The 18,588-nt window shown below is 39.1% G+C and overlaps 3 protein-coding genes across 4 annotated transcripts in view; 1 reads left to right on the top strand and 2 right to left on the bottom strand.

Moving 5' to 3' along the window:
• Positions 1-940, top strand: part of LOC121680371 (alpha-2,8-sialyltransferase 8E-like) — a 40,830-nt gene extending 39,890 nt beyond the window's left edge. For both annotated transcript variants that reach the window (XM_042059730.1, XM_042059731.1), the window contains one exon: positions 88-940. In XM_042059730.1, coding sequence (XP_041915664.1) covers positions 88-553 — 466 coding nt within the window. In that variant the 3' untranslated portion in view covers positions 554-940. The remainder of the gene's footprint in view (positions 1-87) is intronic.
• Positions 941-5,365: 4,425 nt separating this feature from the next.
• LOC121680513 lies at positions 5,366-6,255 on the bottom strand. Its single transcript, XM_042059921.1, has 2 exons — positions 5,809-6,255; positions 5,366-5,671 (listed from the first exon to the last, which is right to left on the bottom strand). The coding sequence occupies exons 1-2, from the start codon at positions 6,253-6,255 to the stop codon at positions 5,450-5,452; spliced, it is 669 nt and encodes a 222-aa protein (XP_041915855.1). The 3' UTR covers positions 5,366-5,449.
• A 3,732-nt stretch (positions 6,256-9,987) lies between these two features.
• On the bottom strand, positions 9,988-11,142 carry LOC121680518 (endonuclease domain-containing 1 protein-like). The gene is made up of 2 exons (XM_042059923.1): positions 10,505-11,142; positions 9,988-10,144 (listed from the first exon to the last, which is right to left on the bottom strand). The coding sequence occupies exons 1-2, from the start codon at positions 11,140-11,142 to the stop codon at positions 9,988-9,990; spliced, it is 795 nt and encodes a 264-aa protein (XP_041915857.1).
• Between the last annotated feature and the right edge of the window lie 7,446 nt (positions 11,143-18,588).

The raw sequence follows: 18,588 nt of genomic DNA on the forward strand, positions 1-18,588 counted from the left end.
ATCTCACAGAGCTACACACACATACACACACACACACATACACATCTGTGTGTACAACAGTTACTAAAAACACCCACTCCTCACCAGGTTCCAAAACTTAGAGAAATGGCGCAGGCCATTCTACGAAGCCCTGCAGTCGTATGGGAATGCCTCCATCGTGCTGCCCGCCTTCTACCAATGGCAAAACACTGACAGCATTTCCTTTCGTGCCAAGTACGTGGTGGATGACTTCAGGTCACCAGCTGGTGTGTTCTTCTTCCATCCGCAGTACCTTCTCAACGTGCAGCACTTCTGGAAACTGCAGGGAGTGCACGCCAACCGGCTGAGCACCGGCCTCATGCTCGTCACCGCAGCCATGGAGCTGTGTGAGGAGGTGCACCTGTACGGCTTCTGGGCCTTCCCCACGAACCCGGCGGGTGTCTCCATCACGAACCACTACTACGACGACGTCAAGGCGAAGCCGGGCGTCCATGCTATGCCGCACGAGCTGCTCCACTTCCTGCACATGCACACGCGAGGCATCCTGCACATACACACACAGCCCTGCAGCTGATCACCCAAAACACTGAACGCAATCATGGGGCAACATGGGCACACTCACAAACATGTATACACACACACACACACACACAGATGGACACACATACAATGCACACACATAAACACACACACACACACACACATACACAGATGGTGTTGGATGAGGCAAAAATGAAAACTAATACAACTGCAAAGAGACGATGTAAGCATTGGGTGCAGCATCAAATTTGTGAAGTTGCAGGTCATGTTTTACTTGAGTGAATAAAGATGTTTGAAATAAAATGAATACAAGGGATGGTCAAGGATTGTAACCAGTAATATCAAAACAAAATGCATTTCGACTGAAAGTGTATCTGGCTGGCCCCAGCCGTGGCACAACTGGCTGGGGCACCTGCACCGTACGCCGGCGACCCGCGTGGTCCTTTCCAGATCCCACCTCGACTCTCTCTCCCATTCACTTCCTGTCATTCTCCACTGTCCTATCCACAATAAAGGCATAAAAGCCCCAAAAAATATATACTTTAAAAAAAATTTTTAAAAAGTGTATCTGGGTGGAATTCTTTGCTGTGGAATGCGTTGCTACGCTTTGCCTGCCTTGCCATTGTTTGAAGCCTTACAAAATACAATCTTGACTTTCTATTTTTAAAGTCTTATATCTTGTTACCTTGTTTGGATATTTTACGTTATATAAAGTATAACCTTGCTGAGATGAGTGATATCAAATTTGTAATCCTGCTATGAAAATTAATATAATCAAATGTATAATCTTGTTTGGATAATGAAAGAAATCGGATATTTCATCCTGTTTGAAGCATGTTTTAACAAGTGTGTTGTTAGTATCATTAAGACAAAATCATGTTTGTATGAAAGAAATGGAAAATATGTTGTGATAAGAGAGGTCTAGGGTAAATGAGTCGCTTCTAGGAGACAATTGTGGTTAGGCTAGGTAACAGCAGACACAAGCTTTTTAGAAAATTCGAGAGGCTCGGGGACCACAGAGGGCGGGGTACTCAGAAACATGTTTGAAACAACATTGTTGCCCTATGCAGGTGCATTGTTGAACAGACCATAAACAACCTGGTGGAGGTCATCTTAAGGTCACACTGCAGTGCCTGTCTTGGACAGATAGAAATCTGCCAACCACATAACCACTTACCATATTTAGGTATAGGTGAATGACTATAAAAAGTAAGGTGTGAGAGACATCACTCGCCCGGTTCTCCTCGTTGACACTTGTGGTTGAGACTAGGCTAGAGTAGGGACTTTGCAATTTTTTTCTCTCTTAGGGGATTTTAAAACGTTTTACTTGGTACATTTTTTCAGTTGTTATTTTGTCAACATGTTATTTCATTTCTTTTCATGTAATCCACATTTTTATATTTCTAATATTTTGCTTCTTTTTCTGTAATCCTTTTATACTTAAACTAATAATAAAATAAAATAAATTACTTCTAGTAAGGAAGGGTTAAAAGACTTCCACTTTCCATGATCATGTTTTCATGTTTCTGCATTCATGTCACCAGGAATCATGCCAATATAAATATCTATTCATATTTGTGTAGGTGGGTGTAACGAATGAACTCAGACTCAAACGCAGCAAGCAAATTGATTTAATAAAGTTCACGTAGCTGGTCACAAATCCAATAAACAATCCAAGGGAGAATCCAAAGAGTAATCCAAGTTCAGGCAAACAGGTCAAAAAACGAGAGATCAGAATCAAATCTTAGGCTATACAGGCTTAGTAGAGTCACAAACAACAATACCTCACGTTGGTGTGAGATGCTTCAAGTGAATATAAAGGGTGAGGTTAATTGGTGATTAGTCCCAGGTGTAGCTAAAACTCCTGTGCAGGGCTGAAGTGGGCGTGTCTGTTCAGAACGTGCAGCTTGCACAGTCTCAGGTCTTACAGTGGGATTGTCTGGAATATGACAATATAAGAATCATGATGGTGGGATACTCTTTGGCCTAGTAATTTATGAAAATATATGTACTGACATAAATATGTTATTCATTATGAATTATTCGTTTTAATCACTGAAGTCTTGTCACTGAACCATTGGATGAAGAATGTGCCTTATACTCCTCTCCTATATGTCACCTGAAGTAAGCTGTGCTTGCATATGTGCAGATGTCACAGTTAATCTGTGCATGCTATGGTCTATTTAATTCTTTCTTCGTTTATCACAGCAACCAGCCACTTATATCATTGGAAAGCTTGATAATGTGTGTGACATCTGTGTGAGGAGTACTATGAGTAATTCAACAGAGAACAAGGGGTGTGAATTTGGAGTAATGAAGTTGTGAAATGCTAAAGAAAACAAGAGGAACATTTCACAACTAAATAGGTTAACTGATACCATTAATAAAAGAGCATCCCAGAGAGGCAGAGTCAGTCAGCATTAAAGATGTGGAGATATTCACTTCAGTGAATTCAATTCATTTTAGGGCTGAAAAAAATATTAGATAGTTGTGGTCTGTTTCTGTATTGAAAATCATAAAATCTCCGATAACCATTGCCTATGTACACAGTTTGACACTCCATCCACAATTGGTGAGCAAAACTACCATGCAAAGAAGAAACATATTTAGACACAATCCAGAAACGTTGCCGTCTTACCCAGAGTGTAGCGATGTAGCTGCCTGGCTGTATTAGCTGCTGGCTGTAGCAACATCACAGTACTCGGTAACCTCGAGAAACGGAGATCTATATGAAAACTCGGCAAAGTCTATGCTTTGACAATTTGATGTTTGTAGCCCAAACTGCCATCTTATTCTTTATACAACAGTTAGGTCTAGTCAAACTATTTATTAATTTGTGATTGGATTACAGGCATTCCAAATCGGGGATATCCCAAGAATTTAGAGCGGAGCGCTATAGAATCTTTGGTAATCCAGCCACTGAAGCACATCTTCAACTTGAGTCTCCGTCTCGGACAAGTTCCAACACTGTGGAAGACATCATGTCTCACCCCCGTCCCTAAGAAGCCACACCCTAGTGAGCTTAATGACTACAGGCCTGTCATTCTAACATCACGTGATGAAAACAATGGAGCGACTGGTCTTATGTATGCTCAGACCGCAGGTACGCCATGCACTAGACCCGTTACAGTTTGCATACCAGGAGAAAATGGGCGTGGACGATGCCATCACTTATCTTCTACACAGGACACATTCTCACCTAGACAAGGGGAAAAGTGCTGTGAATCATGTTCTTTGATTTCTCAAGTGCTTTTAACACCATCCAACCCCTCAGACTGGGAGACAAGCTCTTGCAGATGGGTGTGGACGCTCACCTGGTAACCTGGATTACAGATTACCTGACCGAGCGACCACAGTTCGTCAGACTGTCTCTCTGACACTGTGATCAGCAGCACCGGAGCCCCACAGGGAACTGTGCTCTCTCCAGTCCTAAAGTATTTGAGCCATCTAGATAGCTATATAGAAAACGCAAACATATTTTAAACTTCTGATCATGTACAAGGCCCCTGTGGAACTTTCTCGTTGGCACCACCAGGAAGTTTGTACCCCAGACACATTCCCACGTGCACCAGTAAAGATATGGTGCACACGCAAAACTTGCTGTACACCAGAAACTTAACTTTCTGCATGAGAAAACAACAAAAACCTTAAAGCCTATAAGGTCTGTGCTTCCCTTAAAACAAAATGTGTGACTCTTACATCAAGTTAAGCAGTTCTACCTGGACTATAAAGGGCCTCTAACTGAATTATAGAAGTGAAATAAGACATACATCAATTACTTGCCATGTGGACAAAGTGCTCAGCACCCCATTCTATCTCACTGATATAGAATGGCTATACAGCTATAAACACATTTGGGGAAAGTATTTTCTCTTTTTGTACAGTAGTCCAAGTCCAAAAACCCAAGCAGAAGATCTTTGCTAGTTGACAAACATTGCACTGAGTTTTGAATTGGGGCCCTCAGCTTTAGTTTCCCCTCTGCTTCATGGAGGATGGATAAAGATCTTTTTTACACTCACGCCCCTAAGTGGCAATATTGAAAACATGAGGTTGACACACTACAAGTCTGCCATAACTCAACGAGAATGTCACAGTATAGACACCAGATTCAGATTCAGTTTTATTGTTGCATCTTAATTCATACTCGCATATTAAAAGGCGCAAAAATCTTAATTCTTGTTCTGCTCTTTACTTGCAGCAGCTTGATAACACATAAGGACAATAAAACACACACATAATAAAAAAAATAAATAGAAACTAGAAACACTGAAATAATTTAGGCAGTGTTTAAGATCCTGATTGCCTGGTGGAAGAAAGAGTCCCCTTATTAATTATTTTCTAAAACCAGATAAGTTTTCTGAACCTGAAGAGATGGATCACGATAGGGTACAGCAGCGTTCCCAAAACCCTTCTGTTGTGACGCAAAAAGGGATATAAGAAAAGTAAGCCATCGAGTAATGATATAACTGCATGGACTATCTGGATTACAGGTCTTGCCACTTTCAGCACTGTAACAACTATCAGCAACAAAAGTCCCAGTTGTCATCATAATCAGTGTAACACCAGGTGTATTGTTGACCATACCAGGCACAGTTGTGGTCGGAACAGCAATAGTTTCCATCACTTCCTTTGCCTATAGGTGGAGAGGGACTGAAGTATGAACTGCCTACATAGCACCAGTAGTAGTCATACCCATGCTTGCCACAGGTAAGGTCACTGTTACACCTGCTTCTTTCGACTGTTATCATGGAATACACTGGAGAACACGGCCTCTCTGTATTTCCATAGTAGCAATAATAACCTCCAGCCTCCTCTTTGTACAGGCAAGAACTAGTGCAGTCTGATGCGTCCTCTGGAACAAGCCTACAAACGACCTCTTGAGAATCATCACCAGTGTCTCTTTTTTTCAACTCTCTTCTACCAACAGTCTTTATGAAGGTACAGATTGGCTGTGACAGTACACAAGCCGACCCAGACAGATATATTTCATGATCTCTGTCGTTTTAAACCATGTCTCCAGGCTGTCAAAAGACTCAAGTATTGTCATTTCTGTTACTTTTGGCCTCTTTAAAGGATGTAGAACTTTATCATTAAACTGGCTCGTAGCGGTATGAAATGTATTCAGAGCATCATCAGACATGAGCAGTATCTGTCACTTATAGGCAACCGGATTTCCCTGTAAAGCCTCTTGACATTTTCCTCAGATTTACGTTTGGTAGAAAAACAGTCATCTATAAAGAGCAGACAGGTAATGATTAAGTTGTGGTACAGTCTTGGCAATTATGTTGCGTTGCTGTCGGGCTGATTTTTTCCTATGTAGCCAAATGAAAAGGACTTCTCATCATCAACATTATGCTTATAACAGACAGCTGTCCAGATATGAGTAGGAACAGTAACACTGTGGTATTCTCTTGTGCTATCATCACCAAATTCCCCTCGTCTTGGTATTCTATAATCTTGTGATACATCAACAACTGTTCCTGTTACCAAGTAGGCAGTTCCTGCACCTGGTTGTTCAGCATTCAAAATGTCTTTGACGCCCTTCTCCCAGTCTTTCCCATGGACACAGTTGAAGCAGGCATCCATAGGTGCAGCATTGATCAGGGTGAATGTAGCTATACGACCATCTTTCTCACAATGGAAACTGTTGGGGTTGAGGTGCCCTTGGTCCCCAGATAGCAAAATCAGATTGGAAGATAGCGGGCCGCCGGTGGCGTGCCACTTGTGGTCCGCCATTGGACCACCATCTCTTTAAATTTACAAGGATACAAGGATACAAGGAAGTTTATTGTCACATGCATATGGCAAGGGCTGCATAAAAAAGGTGGGGGAGGATTGGGATTGGGTGGGGGGCACCAACAAGGAGCACCCAAGAGCAAATTTTAACTTGTCATGAATATTAAGAAAAGTTAATAAAATGATATATGGAGTATAACTGAACAAATAAAAAATATTTTAGACCAATAGTGACAAAATATTGGCCAATTTGTCTGCAACCCGCCAGCGGACCGCCAGAGAACCGATGAGCAAAATGCCAGCAGACGCCCCCAAATGCCCCCAATGGGCCGACAGAGGTCTGCCAGCTCTTGCTATCTGGGTCATAAGAGAATCTGTAATTACATTATCATTAACAGCTTGGTTTCTTTTTATTATGTCTCTGCGGTTACTGGTCTCTGGTTGCATTGAGTCCTCAGAAATGCCAGAAATCTGAAAGAAATTAAATTAACAACCAAAAAGGAAGACCATTATATGGGTGAATATCACAGGAGAGTGCCATTCAGCCCTCACAATTGAACATTTTGGTCTTAAAGGACAATTCTGGTGCAAAATGAACCTAGGGGATAATAACACATGTGTACCAAGTTCAACCGTTCTCTGGAATATGTTTTCATGCTAATCGAATGTGACCGGTTTTATTGCAAACCACTAATTAGCGTATAACGCTAGTCTTAAGGGCATAGACTCAAGTAAAAAGAAATCGCTATTTCTATACCACTAACAAGGCTCTAAATAGCACCACATTTCGACGGTAACATAATGAGGGTCCCTACATGTAAACCGAAGCATTTTTAACTTTGTAAGTGTACAGACAGTTAAAATAGAAAGACAGTACCGTTCACGTATACAGGCAAAGCAGGCGGGCTCCATCTTGGAAAAAGTCACGTGACAGTTAAGCTCACGTTGCATTGCGTCCAACGTCCTGCATCATGAGCTGAACTGTCACATGACTTAAAGGAGAATTCCGGTGTGATATTGACCTAAAGTGTATTGAAACATGATACCGAGTGTGAACGTATGTCTCATAGCCCATCTCGACTTGTCCCCTGCACTCCAAAATCTGGCGCTAGTTAGCCGATGCTACCAACAACTTTTTCAGTAGTGGTGCTTCGGCATCGGGCTAGCCATGCAAATAAATCACTGTTTTACACCCATTTACGAGGCTCAATGTATCTCCACACTTCATTGGTAGACTTCCTAGGGCCCTGACATTTAAAACGAGACATTGAGAACTTTGAAAAAGCACTGGTAGTTTACTTACAAGACGATTTATACAGACAGTATCTTCACGAAGTTTAACGTTTGCAGCCATCTTGAATTTAGTCACGATAAGTCGAGCAATGAGTAAGAATGAACAGGTATGATAAGGGATCAGATTCCAAAAATAATTCAGTGGAAATGCATGGATTCCAGTTTCTTCCAGTAGCAGCAACTGGAATCCATGCATTTCCACTGAATTATTTTTAAAAATTATTGCATGGTGCAACAATCTAATCTTAAAATAATTACAATTATTTATGTCTCTGTGTGGTATATAACCTACTTGGGATGCTTACATGCAGATGTCAAAGTGTTTCTATTTTCGTATTGATGTGAATTAATGTGTAGATCCGAAGTTTAAATGGTAGGCCTATAGCTGTGACGTGCAGTCACCTGACATCACCGTCAAATCAGAGGATATTTCAGAACTATTAACGTGGACAGCTTTCACGCGCGTTCACGCTACGAGCATGTTCGGGAAACAGTCGGAAAAACCAAACGAACGATCGTAAGATGAATCGTAGAAAACCCTCTTAAGAGCGTGTCTCTGTCGTTATCGGGGAAGTGGGGCCTGGTCTCCAGTCCCTCTCAGAGTAAGAGTCTGGGAGAGAGGCCTGGAAATCGGGCGGCTTCGTTTTTGGCCTTCTGGCCTTCACTTGCTATTTGTTTAGAACATTGCTTTTTGCATTAATTTATGTTCTAGTTTAATTATAATAAATTATTGATTATTTTCAAATTTATCCACCGTTGTCTGCCGTATTTTGCCCTTGCTTTATTTAGCTTTGTTATAGTTCCCTGACCCTAGAAGTGGGCATAACACACACACACACACACACACATACACATAAACACAGGTGCACACATACAGACAAGTATACAACACACAGCTTTAAAACACAAACATTTCCTGAAACTTACATGTAGGCTACATAAGGACAAAAGGGCTCAAAGCAAAGGATACTGTTAAATCTTGGTGTCATAATTGACAGCGATCTAAATTTCAACAGCCACATGAAAGCAAACTCATACATTTGATTTTCACCTCAAACACATCCAAACTTAGACGTCTGATATCAATAGAGAGAGATAGAGAGAAGTTGAGATGTATGATTTGCTTTCTTCAGATAGTACGCAGAGCACCATGCACTCATATTATGTGCTGACATACACATATTTAAAATCTTTGCTCCAAATATCTTCCGTCTTCTGTTTCCAGCACTTTAGTTCTCACTCTCGGATTTCAATCATCATCAACCGTTCTTTATTCAGGGAGAAATTGGCTGAGCATCAAGCTCTTTTGACGTTGTTGTTGTGTGTGCCGCGTTGCAAGTGTTTGCAATTTGAACTGCAATAGGCCTACTGATTGCTATAGGTTATTTTTTATTTGTGATAGCTTATCTCGCAGGCATAGTAGCCTGTGCTAAGTTAAATTAAAATGACGAAATCTTGGTACTTCTAGTTTTGTCCAATAACTATGAAACCTGCCTCTACTCATACTACTTTGTTATTGAAAACCTTTTAGTCTAATGCAATTAGGTTGAAATTATGTGCAGCAGTCTAGCCCATGAGCACACTGTACATTGAACCTCTTAGTTGTGACTTATCTGTGTGATTCATTATTGGTCTTGACCAACTTGACAGCTTACTTTTAAGGCGACTAGTCACCATTGTATGGGAGTGTTATGTGTTACTGATACGGAGCAAGAGGACAAATGCATTAGAGTGTCTATTGAGAAACAGATGCCTCACAGGTCCTCACCTGGAAGCTTTGTTAAATAACTGTAAAGCACCAGTGTCAACATCAACAGGAAGACTGACAGAAGACTGACTTCAGGAGGCTGGACTTATATGCAGAGTTATAAAGAAAAAGCCATAGGCTGGCCGATGACAAGAAAACATTAAGATGGGCGAAAAAATAACACACAGGTAGACTGGAAACAAGTGTTGTGTGCCGTTTGTGAAGGCATGTCTACACACTCAATCATAATAGTGACATAATGATTGTTTTATTAACTGTCATTATATTCAATATACAATTGTAAGCACCGTCCAACAAAATACATGTTTTATGTCCTTTACTAATGCTTTACTAATGAGAAACATGAAATGCAGAAGAATGACAAACATGAAAGCCACAGGAAATTTCCAATCCCAGATCACCAAATCACCATTGAAAATAAAAATCTGAGATAATATATATAATATTAATATATTTTACACATATATGGTTAAGTCATGAAAAAGAGTGGTAAAAGAAGGGAAATAGGGAAATATTTAGTTATAACCTTCTTTTATCCCTCTTTTTCTTGACTTAATTAATTGGAACAGTATTTTGAACAAATGAACTGAAGTATAATTAATTAGTAGTTAGTTTTTGTTTGTTCGGTGCTCAGAAAGTCAATTGTGTGTGTGGAAAACAATATAGGTGTGTCACAGGGAACAGCAGTAGTCCCACTTCCCATCTGTGGTATAACACCAGAGGTAATTATAACCATAGTAATCACATGGATGGTCAGTCTTGCAGGTCATGCCATTTAGAGCAGAGAATGGGTAAGCATCAATATTGCAGCAGTAGTCCCAGGTATTACTGTAATCAGTGTAACACCAGGTGTATTTATTACCATACCAGCCACAGTTGTAGTCAGAACGGCACATGCTCCCATCTCCCCTGTACTTCCCTACTCCTTTGCCCAGTGGTAAGGGAGGGGGACTGCAGTAATCCCATGATGTGTGTGTATAACACCAATAGTAGTAATAACCATGTGTTCCACAGGTGTGGTCACTCCAACACTTGTCTCCATATACTGTTACATTGGAATAATCAGGAGAACATGGTATCTCTCTATTTTTTTGGTCACAGCAATAATAACCTCTAGAGTTGTCCCTGTACAGACAAGAGCCCATGCAGTGTATTCCCTCCTCTGTAAGCAGTTCTGTTACCTCTGACTTCTTTGAAGCATCAGTTTCACTAATGGGCAGCTGGATGGACTGGTAAAGGAGTCGGATAATTCCTTCAGATTTACGATTGTTAGAAAAACAGTCATCTGTGAAAATATTTACTATAGATGTACCATAGAGAGCAGGCAGCTCAGCATTAAGTTGTGGTACAGTCATGACATTTATTGTACTGTTTGGATGATTTAGCCCTATATAGCCAAATGAAAAGGACTTCTCATCATCAACATTATGCTTATAACAGACAGCTGTCCAGATATGAGTAGGAACAGTGACTCTGTGGAAATCTCTTGTGCTAACATCATCAAATTCCTCTTGTCTTGGTATTCTACGATCTTGTGAAGGTACAGTTCCTGTCACCAGGTAGGCAGTTCCCTCACTCTCAGACTGGTTCCTCAAAATACCCTTCACACATTCCTCCCACTGTTTCAAGTGGACAGTGTAGAAAGAAGCATCCATAGGTGCACTGTTGGTCAGGGTGAATGTAGCTATACGACCATCCCCACACTGGAAACTGCTGGGGTTGAGTTGCCCTCGGTCATAACCTGTGTTTGAGTAATCACCATTGACAGCCTGTTTGGATTTTATTGCATCGCTGTAATCTCTGGCATAATTCTTCTCTGCTTGCATTGAGTCCTTAGGGATGCCAGAAAGCTGAAAGAAATTAAATGAACAACCAAACACAACAAAAAGATAAACCATTTATATTTGTCTGTGTTTATTTGTAAGATATAAATCTCTCTCAGATGCTCCAAGTAAGCCTGTGCACTTTTCTTAACAACAGCTTTACTTCACTGTATTTGTTCATGATATGGTTTGTCAATACAACTAAACTACCATATGACAACCTCTTGAAATGTATGTATATATACATATGTACAGTGCCCTCCAGAATTATTAGCACCTCTGCTAAAGTTGACTAAAAACAGGTATATAAAAAAAATAATGTCAAATTTTATGTAATTTGACGATGGAAACAATGAGGAAAAATCGAACTTTAAAGGGAAGCAATTTTTTTCTTAGAAAAAGGAAAATCTCATAAAGAAATACATATTTTAACAAAAACATGTTTCCCACATTTATCAGAAATCAGTAAAAAACAGGTGCTTGGACTATCAATTCAGCAACACATACCACATGCACCAATTAAAATGGAAAGAAAACCTACCTTCGGCTCAATAAACCAGTCACCACTTTTTTGTTCATATATGTTGTTGCAACTAGGATCAAATGTGTAAGCACTGTACACAGGAATCCTGTTGAAAGTTGAATACAGTGAAGCATAGACATTCACACCCTGCTCAAACTGCTGGCAAATTTTTGTAGTACTTTGATCATTTATCCATGGTTCAGTGCCATTATAAAAGAACTCATGGCACTCCTTAAAATTATCAACAACTTTTGCCCAAACGGGCACTTTTGCCAGAGCAGTGAAGATGAACAGAGCTAAAATGATCATGACGCTGTTCAAGACGAAGTTCTATGAATTTTTTGCCAATGCCATGCTTTTATAACTGAAGACAACATCAAAGTTTCCTCTTTTTTTAACAAGCTTGGAAGAGGAAGGGAAAACAAGGGACAAGGAAACAACCTTGAAATACAACCGCAAGCTGTGAATAAGGTCCAAATTCTCATATGTGCGTGTAAAGTCACTTTACTGTCACTTTGTTTTGGAAATAGATTAAGTAATGGTACATCCCATGGCATTCACTTTCACAGGCCTGCAGGGTTCAGGTTAATTTGTACCCTTTGTACAATGACATTTTGTGTCTGAGGGCTTTATTCCCATAGGCGTGAAATGGACATGTTACAGCCAGACCTTAGCAAAAAGAAATTTGTGGAAGTGTACTGTTGGTCTAGTTATTTTAAACTAAGTATATAGCTTACTTTTTGTGTAGTGATCAGAGATACATTAAATTGTTGTAAACTTGGCTTATACTGATAATTATAAAGGTTTAAGTACATAGCCTATACATGGTACTTATACTTAGTATGTGTAGTCCACTGTTAGTGTATATATTATTGAACTTTAAGACTACTTTGAAGGATAGTTAAAAGTACTTTCAAGTATAACAGTAATACCAGAATGGAAACCTAATATACTTTAAAGTATGTAAAGAAAACTTACAAGTATACCTGCAGTACAAAAACGATTAAACTTATATTTTACTGAGGATACGTTAAGTATACTATCAGGAACATGAAAACATGGACTAGAAGTATATAATATCAGCAGTGTGTGGCAGTGGCTCAGGAGGTAGAATTGCCCAGGAACGGGAAGGTTGCAGGTTTGAGCCCAACTCCTCCTGTCAAGACACATAACCCCAAGAATGATCCCGATGTGCAAGCTGGTGCTGTGACGCCTGGGTGATTCTCATGAAGCTGTCATTAACATGTCCAGGTTCTATTTTCCAAAAACAATATTTTATTAATAGTAACTATGATATTTTCTACAAAGACAGTAAAGAACTGTATAGGGACAGATGTTTTTTACAATCATTATAACACTATTTCATAGCAATTTAACCAAAAATCACAGTGAATTCTCATTACCGAAATGTGTCCGGATCCATTATTCTATTGTTTGTTTTAATTTCATGAAAAATTATTTTTACATAAATTGAAGAAGATTTTGGAAAGTTGTGTAAAATGTCTATATTTATGGTTAATATTTATATTTATGATATTTTGCAAAAGGAAAGGCAACATTTATTGTAAAAATATTGTGTCCACACTAAATGTTCCTCATTACCGTAATACGACTTGCCTGCCTATAAAAATTACACTGTTCCATTAAATTAACAAGCAGACCCATGATGCATCACTTGGGACAAAAGGTTTAAAATGAAATCAAGTTCAGTTGTTCTCTCTTCTCTCACATCCTGATATTTGTGTAAATGTCATAGAAACTTTGTTCTGTCACACTGTTGATTATCATTACCGATATGCTGCGATACTCAATGCTTTTGAAAATATCTGAAATGATATTTTATGATGATAAAGACAATATAAGACTTTAATATTGTGTAAAGGTTAAGGTTACATAGCTTGCTAGCATTTTGTGTTATTTGCCAACTTAGTCAAGGACATCTCATTACCGTTACTCCAATTTCTCATTACCACGCATTTTAATGTGTAATAACGGTAATGAGAAGCTGAGTTGCGGTAATGATGCGGTGATGATCTAAATATAAGATGACCCATTTCCTCTACTAGTCAGGTTTACCTAACATCTAGTGTTCTCTCCACTAACTTATTGCTCAGCCCGTTGTTAAAAGGCGTTAAAACAGTTGATGTGATATTGCTTTGTGATTCCGCTTTGTCCTTCCCAGATGATCTTTTTTTTTTGTAGCTTATTTCATGTTAAATCTTCTTGGATTTTTGACTAACTTTACTGTTTTATCTAGTTTCGCCCGGTCCCATGATATAATTTTGCCCCAATTGTCTGGTCTGCTCTGTACTGGCTCTGTGTTTTTGACTGTGGATTCTATTTCATTTTTTGGTGCCAAGTTTACTTGCACGGCATACCACAACACAGGCATTAAGACCAATGATAGTTTTTTAATCAGTTGCTTGTGTTTTTTTTCTATCTCTTGTCAATCAGTAATGTCATGTTTTCTTTTTATTTCTTTTAACTACCATTGGTTTTCTCCATGGCAATGGAGGTAATTATGAGGGCACCATAATGGGTTGTCAAATTGGTTGTTGGAGGTACAGTAAAAGGTGCAGGGTGGCACTCAGATACCTCCCATCTGAGCCTATGTGGGTGACATGACCAATGTACCTGTGGCCATGTATCCGTCGGCTCCATGTACCCGTAGGCCAGGTTGAATGATAAAATGGATAACAAGGATATAACCTAGCAAATGTACAGGTGTATCTATTAGGGGAGGGAAACTAGTGGAAAACAAGTTGTATATTAATGGCGAGGTGATTCCGTCTATTGTGAAAAACATGAATTTGGGGAGGTGGTACAATGTTGTTGGGCAGGAGCAGAAAAGAAGAAAAGAGTTTGGTCTTGGTACCAGTTGGAAAATGTGGGGTACTGTAAGTCTGCAGCACAGGAGAAGAGACAGATGGTAACCAGCTTGTTTTGAGAACAAGAGGAGCAAACTAGACATTCAACAGCAATGCCTCAAGCAAAACAAGGAAAATGGATGAACTGGCATGATGTGGAGAAGAAGATCAACTGAGAGAGCTAGGGCCATGGATGCCACTGCAATTCGAGACATATGGGTCAGGGATGTGACTGCTTTAAGACCAGACATGACATTTTATTTTGGAGAGTAAGCACATTGTCTACTTTATTCTCTTTTGATGAAGTGATAGAGAAAGCCTTTGAAAATTAAAGTATGCAGAACTGGTATCAGAGGTAAGGGAAGGTGGCTGACAAGCACACACAGTGAAGATAGGTGTTTGAGGCTTTGTAAGTCGACCACAACACTTTTGTTAGATTTTAGAATCCAAATATGGTCACTGAAAGGAGCTGAAAAAGGAAGTCAGTGGCCATGACTGAGGCCCTCATAGCAACCTGAATTGACTCTGAGATGTGTTAAATCTTGCAGCTGTGTTTCCAGAGTGGTAGTTGTTGGTGCCCACTCTAGGGCTTGAGGTTTGTCTGGTTATGTTGCTGATTGGATCATAAACAGCCACAGCAATGAACAGGAATGCCCAAAGAATTTGTTGGTATTTGTTGGTAGAGAACCAGTCAGGAGTGTGGAGGAGGGTGGATCTGGGAAGCCAGACACCACTGTTGAGCCTTCTGGAGGTGTCATGGGATCTAATTCAACAAAACACAGACGAAGGAAGGTATCTGCTTGTAAGCCCAGTGACATGCTCTCGAAAGCTACTCTTTTGGTGATGTTTTTTGCCCACAACGGTTTGCTTTGTTGGTGATTTTTTGGATGGTAAAAGTGCTTGGTTGTTGACTGGCCACTCTGGTAAATCCCCTTCCTGTGACACTAGCAATATAACACCTCTCCTGTGTGTATCTGAAATTCGTTTGGTAAAATGAAATCATTCTCATTACCGTAACATAAATTCTCATCCTCCGTAACAGACTTTTCATTACCGTAATGCATAAAAATGTATAGATATTGTAAAGATGTTATTTCTCAGACACAAAAATGTCTTAATTTTGTCATAATAATGTTCCTTAACTGTGCCCCACAAGTGGGTTTTGTTCAAAATATATCTATAACAAAGAGATTATTTGAAAAATTGAACTCTACAATACACATTGTTTTTCGGTAATGAGAGTTAATTAATTTAAAATGGAATTTAAAATATATAAAATATACATTTTCATGTGCAGTACTGTTCATTTAATGTACTTATTTGTGTTAATGTACTTTGTGTGAATGAAAAAAAAAATCAAAAAAAGTTTTCTTACTTATGGTCTCCGTTTGTCATTTACCATATCGGTAATGAGAATTATTCTGGATCTTGCTACTATAACATTCAAATAAAGTTATATTAAATTGTTTTACTATAATACTTTTATCAGAAAATAAAAGTTCACATTCTATTCAGTCACTTAAATTAAAAAAATCAATCAAATGAGGTAGATAATATTTTGTTGTGACTGTGCCATTAGTGTGTGAGTGTGTACATAGCTTTGAATGCTCAGAGGAGTGGAAAATCCCTATATAATAAATGCAGTCTATTGCCATTAGTACACCTAAGTTCACTTGTAGTGCATCTAAAACTTTACTACTTTTACACCTTAAAAATACTTATTATAAACTGAAAGTGGGCCAATTTAGTCTGAAGAAGCATTAAAATAGTACATTTACAAGTATACCACAAGCACATTTATACTAATAAACTTACTACATAAAGTAAACTTGGGAATTATACTTCAACTGCAGTTTACTTAATAAAATTAACTGAAGTATACATTTTTTTTGGTATGGGGAAGTAAGGAGGTAAGCCTACATAATAAATGGGCTCACATTATTGGGGCAGAGATAGAGAGAGTTGGGGGAGAGAGAGATGACAGAAGAGAATCAAACTTGAGTGTAGGCTATAGCATAGGCCTAGTATAATCACAAATGTGTCCAGTCACTGGTTTGCCATGGTGACAATGTGGACAAGGAAGCATTGAATCTATCTATCTACAGGTGAAGGCTGTTTTAAGTTGATTTCCTCAAAGAAAACTTCCTGGGGAAAATACCAATGCATGCAAAGCAAAAGTATTTCAATAATAAAGTAAAATATTAAACCATTAACTGACGGGGGGGAGTCAATTAGTTAGTCAGTTAGTTGAACAGTAGCAAAAACCAAAAACTACTTCACCTGACATTCTTGGGATGCAGGAGACCTTATAAAAAGTACTTTTAAAAATGTTTGACAACAAAATTACAATATAAGTACCAATGAAATTTCTAGACCATGGTGGAAATTTATTTTAGAGCCCCTTTTGCATTCCCTCTCAATACTTTTGCATTCCCTTGCAATAGGCTACATTTTGCATTCTCTCGCCAAAATCAAAAGTATTACAAGGGATTAAAATAAGTAATGTTTTGCTATAGTTTAGGATTTCCTACCTCATTGCTATTTTAATTAATTTAACAACAAGGTTATTGTATTATTCCTTAACTCCTGAGAATATACTATAATAATAAACCTTCACTTTTGTGATGACGTTACGATTATGTGTACTGCAGTGTACATGAAAATTCAAAAAATCATTTTTAGAGTAGATAGAGATAGAGTTTCCCACACTAGCAAAAAATGAGGTGGCTGGTGGTAACATCGGAACGTCACCTATTACCGACCAGTATTTCCGAACTCTTACGTGTGTCACTTAATATTCATTTCTATACAAACCAAGACGGCGGATTCCTAAAGAAACGCAAGCACCCACACCATAAGTGTATCTAAATTAGCTATGTACCAAAATTACATTTTACCGTGACTTGAAGAGCTGTAAACAGTGTTGTAAGGCTGCGTGTACAAATCCGCTTGGAGCTCCAGTGGAATTTTGATTTGCGGCGAGAATTCTCGGTCTAACCGTTGATGTGCCGTGAGAAAGGTCGGAAATAGGCGAACCCACCAGGCCAGCACTAACTTCCGAGCGTGGTAAACAAAATCGGATATTTCAGGCAGTAAAAGCCCCGGTAAGAACCAAATCAGATTTTGTTCAAATCTACACACCTATGGCTACTGAAAAATGTAAGGTTCATTTATTAAATGTTATTTTGAAGTATTAGAAAACATTGTTGTTTTAGAATTTTCGAACGAAAGGGCCGGTGCTTTTACGATAGTGGTTAAGGAGCTGGGCTAATATACAGCAGTTGTGGGTTCAATTGCCGGCATACCGCTGAGCCCTTGACCTCTGAGTTGCTCTGGTCTGGTGGTCTGCTAAATGTAATGTATAAAATTAGGAAGACATTTGCATAGTTAAAGGCCTACAATCCCCTGATGCATAGCCACAGGATCGTTTTAGTCCTGATTGGTTTGGATTGCGTTGCTTTCTGACCTGTGTGACAGCACCAGAGCTCGCAAGATGATGCAGATCAAGACCGCCTGTCTTTGATCCCGATTATTTGAGTGTGGACCTGATTACTGCATTCTGGCCTACGCTAACAAACTGAACCAGAGGTCAAACACACTATAGTTTGATAAACAGACTGAAGACTGCAGGTGAAAAAGCATCCAGAGAGACCTGAAACAAAACGTCTTTCATAAACTGATAATTGACAAGATAATTTAACTCCTAAATATATAGTTAACTTTGGTCATTTCAGGTGATATACATTAATTTCGTAAGCCAGGTAAGAACAGTGGGGGAGAGTGGCATAGGATGAGGCACAGGGTAAGGTGGCCTACCGGTATCTTGGAAACCAAACAAAAAATTTTCTCATGTGACTATAAATTTAGTTTGTTTTCTCCATTTTCATCTTCCTTCCTATGAAAGACAAAACCATATGGATGAGGTGTTTAGCATCTTTTTGCCTCAGTTTGTTGCCCATCAGTTTGCCTGCAATTTGAGTCAAAAATGTCATTCAAAATGGAAATGCACAGTGACTATTTGACTATTACTACTGCCAAGTCAGACACAATTGTGTCTCA

Source organism: Alosa sapidissima, chromosome 13 (assembly GCF_018492685.1).
Source record: "Alosa sapidissima isolate fAloSap1 chromosome 13, fAloSap1.pri, whole genome shotgun sequence".
NCBI lineage: Eukaryota > Metazoa > Chordata > Actinopteri > Clupeiformes > Clupeidae > Alosa > Alosa sapidissima.